Genomic DNA, 12,600 nt, shown 5'->3' with positions numbered 1-12,600 from the left:
ATACAAAGAAAACAAATTCTACCATTTGCAACAACATGGATGGAGCTAGAGGGTATTATGCTCAGTGAAATAAGCCAGGCGGAGAAAGACAAGTACCAAATGATTTCACTCGTATGTGGAATATAGGAACAAAGAAAAACTGAAGGAACGAAACAACAACAGAATCACAGAACCCACGAATGGACTAACAGTTACCAAAGGGAAAGGGACTGGGGAGGATGGGTGGGAAAAGGGCAGGAAAAAGAAAGGGGGCATTACAATTTGCATGTATAATGTGGAGGGGGTATGGGGCGGGCTCTACAACACAGAGAAGACAAGTAGTGATTCTACAGCATCTTACTATGCTGATGGACAGTGACTGTGAAGGGGTATGTTGCGGGGACTTGGTGAAGGGGGAGCCTAGTAAACATAATGTTCTTAATGTAATTGTAGATTAATGATACCAAAATTAAAACAAAAACAGAAACAACAACAAAAAAATGCTAATGGTGCATGATGGTCAAAATGAAAAAAAAAAGACACTGAGAAGTGACTGGTGGTTACTATCAGGAAAGAGTTGGGATGGCTGGATGGGAAGGGGGAGGGGAAAAGGGGCACAAAAATTCTCAGTCATAACTTAAGTTGATCCTGGGGATGGTAGTACAGTATGGAGAATATAGCCAATGACAATGATGACAATGTAACATCTTTCTATGTTGACAGACAGTAACTGTACTAGCTGGGGTGAGGATTTAATAGTTTGGGTACACTGTGTTATATACCTAAAACCAATGTAAGATTGTGTATCAACTATTCTTCAATTTAAAAAAAAGAAACCTATAAATTAAAAGACACTTCAAAGATATCAACAAAGCACAATGTCTTGTTTTGAATCCTGGGAAAATGAAGGAAACCTGAACACCAGATTTAAAAAAAATAAAGTTTGGTAATGATAATATGGTTGTATTTTATAAAGTTTACGGGGTTCAATTCTCCCTACTTTTGGGTTTGTTTGAAATTTTCCATGATAAAAACTGAGGAAAAAATTTCTGTAGCCACATCAAGAACCCAAATTATAAATGGAAAACAAAAATTTCACAGTATTCCAAATTCTTGCCATCTGACAACCCTCACAATACATAGCTTATACAAGAGCATTTTTAGAGTAGTCCAATTAAGTTTATAAGTAAAATGCATTTGAGTCTCCATTTTTGTTATACTGTGTTTCTAAAATATTTCTTTTAGTAAGGCATAAAAATTGTCTTACAATCTCTCCCCCAAACACCTTGTCCCTTCTCCAATTTTGTCTTTCAAGGATTCTGTCCTTTAGACTAATTTTCTCAATCCAGATTCCCAGTAAAACACAACATTAATGGAATGGATCCAAATTAAGTGGCAGGAAAACTATGCCTACTGTTTTCCTGATCCCACAGTTCAGGGTCATAAAAAATGAGTACTTTAACGTATAAACTACTGAGAAATACGTAGACAACTATTTTTATAAAGAAAGAGATATCACTGAGTGAGGCTTTGTAGAGAAGGTAAAGGAAACGGTTGCATAAAATCATGAATACAAATTAGTTGTGCTAAAGAAAACATTCAAACGTGAAAGGGTGGCTAAGTGTCAATTTCATGAAGATATTATAATGAACTGTATAGCTACATAAAAAGTACTAGGGCATGAATAGGCATAAAGAGCAATGCAACGGAATAATCCAAAAACAGACCCTGATGCCTTGAAGAATTCAGTATATTAAAGAGGTGGTATTTCAGGGGGAGGAAGATGGCGGTATGAGAAGTGAGGCTGAAACCTCCTCCCATAACCACATATAACATGATAATACAGCAAATACAACTAATCCTGAAAGAGCAACCCAAAGACTGCAAACAGACTTCCTACATCTGGGGAAAAGAGAAGGCCTCATAGAAAAGGGTAAAGTAGCAAAGCTGTGATCCAGCAAGACCCAAGCCCTTCCCACACTCCAGCTCATAGGTGGGAGGAAGAGAAACGGAGTGGGGAAGGAGTAGAAGTCCAGGAAACAAAACACCCAGCCCTGGAAATCTGCTCTGGGGGCACAAACCCACATTACATGGTGCTCTGGGGATTAGTGGGGTTGGAAAGACAGGCAGAATATTTGGAGAGACTGAGATCCCAGCAGCTTATGGAGAACAGGTACCCACAACAGGCTGCTACAGGACAAAAGAAAAGCAGGAATTTTTAAAGACTTCTCAACAGCGAGAGGGGTGCTAAAGGGACAAGGATTACACAGAGCTTGCTGCTCAGGAGAAGGGACAGCAGCTTGGGAACTTTCAGTAGCTTCAGATGCTCCATCACCCTGGCTGGCAATGCATCACTGAGGCCCCCTACTGCAATACACAGCCTGCCACTACTTCCTCCCGGCAGGCACCAGTCTGCGTATCCACTGCCCCTGCCACTGTGCCAGACGAGCTGAAGGGCAGCCCTGCCTATGGCAACTACAAGAGCATAAAGGAGAGGCTCCTCCCTGTGTGCTTGCCCCACTGGACCTGGCAGTGGAGACAGATACAGCCAGGAAGCAGGAAAGAGCTCTTTCCTCCTAGCAGGCACCGGTGCCATGTGCCTGCAACCCCCACCATCGCCCCAGGTGCTGGGCAGCTCCAGAGAGTAGAGCTTCTGGGCACTAGAGGGCATGACCTACACAAAGTTATTATTTCATAGTAATCATTAGAAATATGAAACAGCAAAAATACTTTATACAAACAAGAATCTAACAAACAAGAAAGAGGGCTAAGTGAAACTGAAACCACCAATCTTCTTGATAAAGATTTCAAAATAAAAATCATAAACATGCTCATGGAACTACAGAAAAATATTCAAGATCTCAGGGAAGACTTCAAGAAAGACACAGAAACTTTGAAAAGTACAGTATCTGAAATGAATGATACAATGGAGAGATTTAAAAGTAGATTAGATGAGGTAGAGGAGATGGTAAATGGAATAGAAATTAGGGAACAGGAAAACAAAGAAGCTGAGGCACAGAGGGGAAAAAAGGATCTCTAGGAATTTCAAGTAGAGTAAGAGAACTGTGTGATCAATCCAAATGGAACAATACTTGCATTATAGGGGTACCAGAAGAAGAAGAGAGAGAAAAAGGGTAGAAAGTCTCTTTGAGGAAATAATTGCTGAAAACGTCCCCAACCTGGGGAAGGAAATAGTCTCTAAGGTCATGGAAGTGCAGAGATCTCCCAACACAAGAGACCCAAGGAAGACAATAAGACATATAATAATGAAAATGGCAAAGATCAAGGACAAGGAGAAAGTATTGAAAGCAGCCAGAGAGAGAAAAAAGATCACATACAAAGGAAAGCCCATAGAGCTATTGTGAGACTTCTCAGCAGAAACCTTACAGGCCAGAAGGGAGTGGCATGATATAGTAAATGCAATGAAACAGAAGGGCCTCCAACCAAGAACACTCTACCCAGCAAGATTATCATTTAAATTTGAAGCAGGGATTAAACAATTTCCACATAAGCAAAAGGTGAGGGAATTTACCAGCCACAAACTGTTTCTACAGCGTATTTTAAAGGGACTGCTATAGATGGAAGTGCTTCTAAGGCTAAATAGCTGTCACCAGAGAAAATAAAACCAAAGTAAAGGAGACCAATTAATTACTAAGCAAACACAAAATTAAATCAACTACCCACAAAGTCAGTCAAAGGATATACAAAGAGTACAGATCATGACATCTAATATATGAGTGGAAGAGGGAGAAAAAAAAACCTTTAGATGGTGTTTGAACTAGTATAATAAGTGAGTTAAGTTAGACTGTTAGATAATAAAGAAGCTGCCCTTGAACCTTTGGTAACCATGAATCTAAAGGCTGCAATGGCAATAAGTACATACCTATTGATAATCACCCTAAATGTAAATGGACTGAATGCACCAACCAAAACACAGAGAGTTACAGAATGGATAAAAAAGCAAGACCCATCTATATGCTGCCTACAAGAGACTCACTTCAAACCCAAAGACATGCACAGACTAGAAGTGAAGGGATGGAAAAAGATTATTTCATGCAAATATTAGGGAGAAAAAAGCAGATGCTGCAGTATTAGTATCAGACAAAACAGATTTCTAAACAAAGAAAGTAACAAGAGACAAAGAAGGACATTACATAATGATAAAAGGTTCAGTCCAACAAAAGGATATAACCATTATAAATATCTGTGCACCCAACACAGGAGTACCTACATGTGAAACAAATGCTAACAGAATTAAAGGGGGAAATAGAATGCAATGTAATCATTTTAGAAGACTTCAACACACCACTCACTGCAAGGGACAGATCAACGAGACAGAAAATAAGTAAGGAGACAGAGGAACTGAACAAGAGGTGGTATTTCAAATTCATTGCACAGTTGGTTATCTGGAAAAAATTTTTCTTGATTTCTACCTCACTTCTTACATGAAAAATAAATTCCAGATGGTTCAAGACTTACAAGTTTAAAAAAATTATAAGCATGTGAGAAAAATCTGGGGGAGAAGAAGACTTATCTTGGCAAGAGACAAATAAGCTGTAAAGCAAAAAATACAGACAAATTTGGCAATGTAGATAAGAGCACAAAATTACCAGTAAGAATTTTTTAAAGGTAATAGCAACAACAAAGCAAAACTGATATATGTTAACATACCTGTAAAAAGTGTGCCAGGACCATGTTCATATACATGTCTTCTTCCTCTCTGCCACTGCCCATGAAACACAGGTGCTCTCCACCAGCAATGGAGCCAGACTCAATGGACTGCTTCTGTGCTTCCAGCAAGGATTTTACAGACTGGGCAAACTCAGAAGGATTCTGGAGCATCTAGATAATTTTTAAAAAATTTAAAACATGGCAAGCCTGTGTTTCACATGCATTTGCAAAACCTGAAATATTTTTCCAGGACAAAATCAAATATTAAATAGCCACAATGAAAACAAAGGAAAAAGAAAGAGCTCTTATAAATAAAATTCCTGGCATAAGAGAAAACAAATGTATATAAATGCAGCTATAATATATTAGAAACAAAGTTGAAAATTCACATAAAGATTAAATTATGCAAAGAAAATTTTGTACCAGAAAAAAAATTGCTTTTGTTACTTGTTTCTTAAACAAACTACAGTGTCCTTAGGTATCATGCCAAGAAAAGTTTAACACTAAGTAGAAAAGTCCATGACTAAAAACAGTACACCAAAACAAGCTGTATTTTTTAGTTTCTAGCCACATGGCAAACCAAGTTATTTCTTAGAAGAGAGTCAGAAATAGGAGACATTTACTTATCAGGACTACTCTAGGTACTAGAGATAACAAGGATGAAAAAATTAATTTCTTACCCTGAAGAAAACAAGTATGCCAATAACTAAAAAAATTTGTTAAAATTGCTATAATGGGGCTACATACAAAGCACAGTGAAAATCCAATAGAAAAATGGACAAACCATAAACCATAGAAAAGCAAGTTTAAAAATTATATAAACAGCACACTCAAAAAAAGATGCTCAACATCACTAGTAATTACCACTATTTTTCACCTATTTTTCTCATAAAATATAAAACTGATAATATCCAGTAATGCTGATGGTATGAAACAATCATTTTCATTTACAGATGTGAAGTGTTAGTGAATACAGCCTTTTTAAAGGTCAATATGGCAGTCTCTAATAACATTTTATATGTCCATGCCCCTCAACCCAACAATTCTACTTTTAGGAGTCTATTTTACAGAAATAAAAGCATAAGTTCATAAAGTATATTTAAGGATGTTAACTGCAGCATTGTTTATCATAATAAAACTGAAAACAACCTAAATGTATACCAATTGAACAAAAAATCATAGTATATCTATACTATGGACCACTACACAGCCATTAAAAAGAATGTACTTAAATGGAAAGATCACTAAGAAACTGTTGAGTGAGAAAAGGTGAACAAGAAATATGTAATATCTATATTAAAGGTCTGGAATATTAAACAAGCTGATAACTAGAATATCTTTTGAGTTTTTTTAAAAAATCAAGTATTGATGAATCACTTGGGCAAATTTTTTAAGGAAGCATAAAAGAAGGACCATCTAAGTATTCCTACACAAATCAAGAAAGAAAAAGATGCAGTGTTCATTTTCAGGATGCAAACAAGTGAGGATCACCTTGCTCATCTAAAGCACCCCAAGCTCCCTGGGTGGTCTCATCTCCATTTTCTATGTTTCCTTCCAACACCATGAAGGCTTTCTACATGCCCTTTTAACCTCAGCATCAACTGACAAGTTGGGAAGAAGGGCACACTGCAAGGTCAGCAAAAGGGGTTACTCCTCCTTCTGTCTTCCCATCCCTGGAGCTCTAATAACCTCAGAATGCTGTAAGAGATGTCAGTCCCAGTTCTACCAACTACTCTAGCCTCTCTGACAATATTTAATTATTTACTTCATTCACTCTTTCAATTAAAGCAACCCTAGCATAACAAACTTAATAACTGACCACCTTTTATGCCTGACACTACCCTTATTATTAGTTTATTATACACATAAGTATTCACGATAAAAAAAGGCTTATAGTAAAAACTTTTAGAATAATTACTCAATTATAAGAACTAATATGTTTAGAGTACTTACTAGGTACAAGGCACTATGCTAATAAGTGCTACATCAGGTAGCTTGTAATAAGTTTAGAATTAACTGTCATAACAATGGTAAGCAACAGTAAGCCATACTTAACAGTTTTCAGCTATCCTTTATGATGCCAAAAGGGTAATGTATCCTAAGTGAAAAGGAAACCTGAGAGCAACACTTGTCTTCCAAAGGCAGAGACTCCCTCTTTAACCACAAAGAAAAATATCCCCAGTCAAGCACATGCATATTTATTTATGGGCTAAAGAAAAACAATTTCTTCTCTTTCATTAAAAAATCTTTAATCAGCATTTATACTAACCAGATCTGAATCTAAGTGAAAAGCAGTTGATAAATGCCCAGCATTATACTGTTCTGCAGGACGGCAATCCACCACAAAGAACCGGACTCCTTCCTAAGAGGGAAACATTTGACATACTGAAGTTTGCCATGAGGATCACATTTTATACACTGTAATACTGACAACCAGAGGAAGGGGAATAGGTTTAGAAGACAATGGATCTCACATAGAATTAGGAGGTCTCAATCAATACACATACAAGAAAAATAACCTCAGGTTCTTACAATAATTTTATTCATTTTAAACAGTTAAGACATTTTGTATATGTCTAGTTCTTAACTAGAAAGTCTTAAAATACGTAGCAGGAGAATGTTATAAAATACTGAGTTTGAGCTATAAAACTAATTGCATTGGAATTTAAAAACTTAAATGGTATCATGTTAAACACTTTAAAAACTGTACAGTTATAAACAAATCTACATGCAATTCTTATTATTGCAAATAAGGCTACAGATTTATCAACAATTCAATTCACATAAAAACTAAACATCTTTTGGGATGAGAGGTAGTTCTGCAATGCCAGTTTGAACTGAAGAAGTTCTTATGGGTCTCTTAAACTGGATTACATGTTTTCATTTATTTTTAAATAATAGTTCTAAAACTAAAAACATATGAAATGATTATTTTAAAAATATCTATTGTAAAAGGCCTGTCTTTTCATGTCCATTTCTCTTCCCTCCATCTTTGATATGCACCCCACCTTCTAAATACACACAACCATTGTTAACTGTTGCCTACTAGTAATAAAGACATATACTGAAAAAAAAACTGGGTCATTACATTTTTATGAAGACAGTAAAAGACAGAAAACTGTGCTGTATGTTCAATTCTCCTTTGCTATAAGTTTCATGGAATTAAACCATGTAATTCAATTAGCTGTATAACTACCCAGAATTTAACTGTTAAATACTAAATTCTCCCTCTTAAGTACTGTATACAACACTCTGTTGCTCTGCTAAAATAGGAAAAAAGATTCGGCAATTTATAACAATTGGTGTCAAAAGTAACTGTTGACAAATAACACACAAGCTCGTAGTTTAAAATGAGCATCTGGACAGAAGATTTAACACATTAATCATTCAAAAAAAAACAAAAACAAAAACAAAATAGCCATGTTGTTGTAGTACATTAATTCTGTGGGAATCAGCAAACAGGGAGGAAATGTTGGTTCCTTGCATTTAAAGATGCCAAATTCCTGACATGCTGGGTTTTCTTTACTTACCCCCTGAAGCTGATTTGCTTGAAGGATCTCTGACACTGAGATGGCCAGACAGAGAGCCTGACTCAGATCAGCATCATCATCCTTAATTCCCAACAAAGTACTTCCAAACAGATGGTGATTGTCCTGTTTGAAGAGAAATTTCAAAAACATTTTGAAGGAAAAAAAATCAAACTTTCTTTCTAAAAATACTCTTAATAAACCAGGATAAAAGATGCAATAATTATATAATATCCTTGATTCATATGATTTTTTTTAATGTAGTAATATATCGTATCTCACATCTCATGCTAAATGCTACAAAAAGGTTACAAAGTCCTTGTCAGAGTTCACAAAAAATGAAAGACTAGGAAAAAACCCACATTTTACACAACTATTTTCTACACTACCACCTATAGTTAAAATATTAAATTTTAGGAATGATTACTCACAACTTTTCATATTTTAATATAACAACAACAAAAATATGGCATCAATTATATAATACACTGATCTATGGCCTGCTCTCATTAGCAACTGCTAGTGCAGATTATTTACTACATATATACACACATATATATATAGTACTATGTAATATATATTAAAATATACATTATATATAAAAATATGTAATTATTATACTCTGGAGAATGAAAGCTGTTTCTTTTAAAAGACTGAAAATAAAACTTCTTTTTCATCTATTATTCTACACGACTATCCCACCATCTGACTTACTCAACATTGTTGGGAGCTGAGGTAGTTTATATAAGGCAATTATTAAAACAGCTGAAATTAGTCCCTAGAAACAAATCTCTTTTTTGATTAGTTTCATGGGAAATGTTCTTAAAAGGTTTCCCTTACCTGCCTTCTGAAACAAACTGTAGTGAATATGATTTAACCTCCTCTTGATGAGTCAGTGACACCATGAGACATTATGAGAGACTACCAACAAGCAATTATGTCTTAAAAAAAAGACAATGTTCTCATGAGCACCTAAGTCATCAAGAAACCTGTGTACTTTGTAAGTGGTAGTTCTGTGCTTCCTCTACTATTAACTTTTGCTTGAAGTTTTACTTTCTAGGAGCTCATACCACTTATGCTTCTAATTGGTACCCTTACTCCTAAAAGCACCATCTGGTCTGAGAAAGGTTCTAGGTTTCTATAGAACTATGTGAACCCTTTCTGTTTACAAGACAGCTCTGTATCATTAAAGTTGTGCAAAACTGAACTCCAGATAAAGGAGGCATAATTATACATTCTCCATCAGATTTATGTAGTATTTTTAAAGTGAAGAAGGCACTAATTTAAGAAATATCTCATAGTCAATTTCCTCTTAACCAGAAATAACTAATAATCAACAGCAGAGGTAAAAATGGTTCCTAGCATATTTGTATGCTGTCTTTTTTAATCTGTCTATTCCTCCACTTGGGAGAGCATCACAGTGAGAGACCACACAAAACTAAAACATAAAAAGACAGAAAAGAATGACAACCTACAGTATTTTAACTGGAGTGGATATAACATAAGCAATAAAAAATGTACAAAATGTGAAATACTGAGGTTGATCACTTGTCTTATACCTTCCTAAATGAGGCCGGTGTTTTACTGCAGTAATACTGAGCCAGAGAGAAAAGGTCTTCTATATCTTCCATATTCAAACTGGATGGAGTATTTTCCAAGAACTCTGAAACAAGAATGTAGATATGATGACTTTTTAAAAACTGTTGTGAAGAATTCAATAATGAACATTACTTATATATCAAAGCTGGAATACCTTCAACATAATAAAAATGATATAAAGGGGGTGTCAATACTGACACCTTTAAAGCTGCTTGAGGAGAAGTAGATTTCCCCAAAGGAGCTGAAACTGTAAATCCAATTCTGCTGTTGGTGAATGATGGTGTCAGGCAATCACATTAAAGTCATTAGCCTTGGTCGGAATACTGTGATTCATTTAACAAACACATATTAAGTGCCAGGGCCCCTGGAAATGACTAAGAAATAGTTCTTGACTTAAGGAACTTTGTCCTGTATGAGAAGTGTAAAGATAACTCATTATAATGCAATGAGATAAAAACTGTAACACAGATAGCAGAAAGTGCCAGGCAACAGAAAAGAGGAAGTAACTACATCTGTGTGGGGGCTAGAGTGGGAGGAACCCAAAAGGAGAACCAAGGTTTCACAATGGAGATACTTATGAAAGCTGAGTACTCAAAGATACAGGTGTATTAAGGCTTAGAAGGAAGGAAAGGGGAAAGAAAGAGGAGGGCATTGTATTTGAATAAAGAAACCAAACAGTACATGTAAAGGAATTGAAAGAGTAGGGGGATGTAGGCGGGGAAGAGTGGAAGAATGAATGAGGATGGCAGTATTGGGGGAAAATAGTCTTCAAGTTAGGTTTGTACCTGAAGAATATGTAAGAGTTGAATGGAACTGCAGAGCTCTTCTAGACTAACCTAAATTTATAGATGAGGAAACTGAGTTTTAGAAAATTAAGTAACTTGAAATGCTTTCTCTACATTAAATGATACTTACGGATAACTTCTTCTTTGCTGTCAGACTCCTGTGCTAAAATAACTTCTCTGTAAGAGAATCAAATGAAATTGAGTTAAATATTAACAAAGCACCCTAAGAATAGAGAGAGAATAATCTAACTAATTTGATACTTACTTTGCATTAACAAGGATTATTAACATTAAGAAATAAATAAAAAATGGATCTGCTTGTTGTAGATATCCATCCCATATTGCCTGCGTGGCTTCAGTGGAACAGTAACATGCAAAAAGGCTTCCAAGCTGAAATCAGGAAATGAAAACAGACATAAACCACTGGAAATGACTTATTCTCTTAAAAGTATTTAAGTAAATGTATAAGTAACTTTACATTAAATTATCTGCACCTGATAGTTAATGTGTACCTTAATTTCACTGTTTGTAATCCAAAGGCAGAACATGTGGATTGATTCAAGGCACAATGAAGCCACTTACTAGCTGCATGATTTAGGGCATGACACTTAACCTCTAAAGCTTCCATTTCTACTGCTGTAAAAAAAAAAAAAAAAAAAAGGAATACTGCTACCCATCTTCTACCATTGTTGTGAAGAGATATAATCAACCTATAATATCTAAAGTAACTAGCACATACCTGCCATAGCACAATAGTTAATCTAATTACCCTGCCATAGCATAATAGCTAATTACCCATGAGCTTTAAAAGGGTAACTAGCATAATTATTTCAGTACTTAACTCATAAGGTAACGTGAAGATCAAACACAGTAACTTAAGAGCATCTACTAAAATTTTAATGACAATATAAAGGTGAACTGCTCCCAAAGCTTAATTGTACATCATATGAAATAGATGAGATGACATTAATATGCCTCAATAGGCTTCAGGAGCTTTATGGTTTTCTATTTCAAATAAAGAGTTGTTAGTGTATACCTTTCTCTAGAGCTCAACTGTGTTTTAAATTGCATAAATTCAGTGAGATTTTCAGATCATTCAATTTTCATGATATATAAAAACAATTCCACCTAGGGGTTTAAATTTAAAACATTTTTAATGGCTAAAGGGAGCTAGTGGAACACATTTGGTGCATATTTTGTGCCAGATACGACTATCACGTATCTTTTATTAAGTATCTCTTATCTCAAATATTCTCACAACAGGCCTTCAAAGTACACATTTTCCTCCCCATCTTATAGGTGAGGAAAAGACTTGTATTAAATACCCACTCCAGGCTCACAGAGCTAGTATTAGTGTCTGCAGTAGAAAAAAGGCTTGAGACTCCACAGCCCATGTAACTGCCATTATACTTGAACCAAAGCTTTTTAAGTACATTAGCACATGGTACCAATTTTTGTTGTTTCAAAGTTACTTTGATAAACACAGAAGATGCAAATACAAACAGAACAGCAACATATGGTCATCATTAAACTCACTTAGCTAAAGTGAGTTTATTATTACTATCGCAATGCTCACAATTATGGGTCCTCAACATATATAGGAATTAGTTTAAATTGTTTCATCTCATGAATAAAAAAATACTCCACTCCACAGACCTGATACTAATAGCAAGAATGAACTATTTGGGGCATTGACTGAAGAGAAACCAGTTACTTTACTATTCAGTTAAAATCTGCCATTCAGAGTTTCAGTAAAAAAAAAAAAAGGCATCTCTTAGGCATTATGTGATCAGAGAGACCTCAATTAAGTTTTAGAATGCTTAAAAGAAATTGTTTCTTACTTCAACACAAGTAGATTTAATGGTAACATATGAATCTCAGAGAAAGCATAATTTTATAGTATTTTGTTATCTTAACTCAAATATAACAAGACTGTAGCCAAGAGGGAACGAACAAGTAGGTTACTGCAGTTTGATTTAATATGCACGAGTTGAAACCAGTTAGGATTCTCTTACCATTTCCTCATTTTTTACTTATCC

At 35.3% G+C, this 12,600-nt stretch overlaps 1 protein-coding gene across 3 annotated transcripts in view; it reads right to left on the bottom strand.

Moving 5' to 3' along the window:
- Positions 1-12,600, bottom strand: part of TBC1D23 (TBC1 domain family member 23) — a 57,848-nt gene that overhangs the window by 24,201 nt on the left and 21,047 nt on the right. For all 3 annotated transcript variants that reach the window (XM_036916519.2, XM_036916517.2, XM_036916518.2), the window contains 6 exons: positions 10,827-10,951; positions 10,692-10,738; positions 9,737-9,840; positions 8,181-8,303; positions 6,920-7,012; positions 4,651-4,821 (listed from right to left, as the gene is read on the bottom strand). In XM_036916519.2, the coding sequence (XP_036772414.1) occupies positions 4,651-4,821; positions 6,920-7,012; positions 8,181-8,303; positions 9,737-9,840; positions 10,692-10,738; positions 10,827-10,951 (663 nt within the window). The remainder of the gene's footprint in view (positions 1-4,650; positions 4,822-6,919; positions 7,013-8,180; positions 8,304-9,736; positions 9,841-10,691; positions 10,739-10,826; positions 10,952-12,600) is intronic.

The sequence above is a fragment of the Manis pentadactyla genome, chromosome 1 (assembly GCF_030020395.1).
Source record: "Manis pentadactyla isolate mManPen7 chromosome 1, mManPen7.hap1, whole genome shotgun sequence".
Classification (NCBI taxonomy): Eukaryota; Metazoa; Chordata; class Mammalia; order Pholidota; family Manidae; genus Manis; species Manis pentadactyla.
This window is presented reverse-complemented; position numbering and strand designations above follow the sequence as displayed.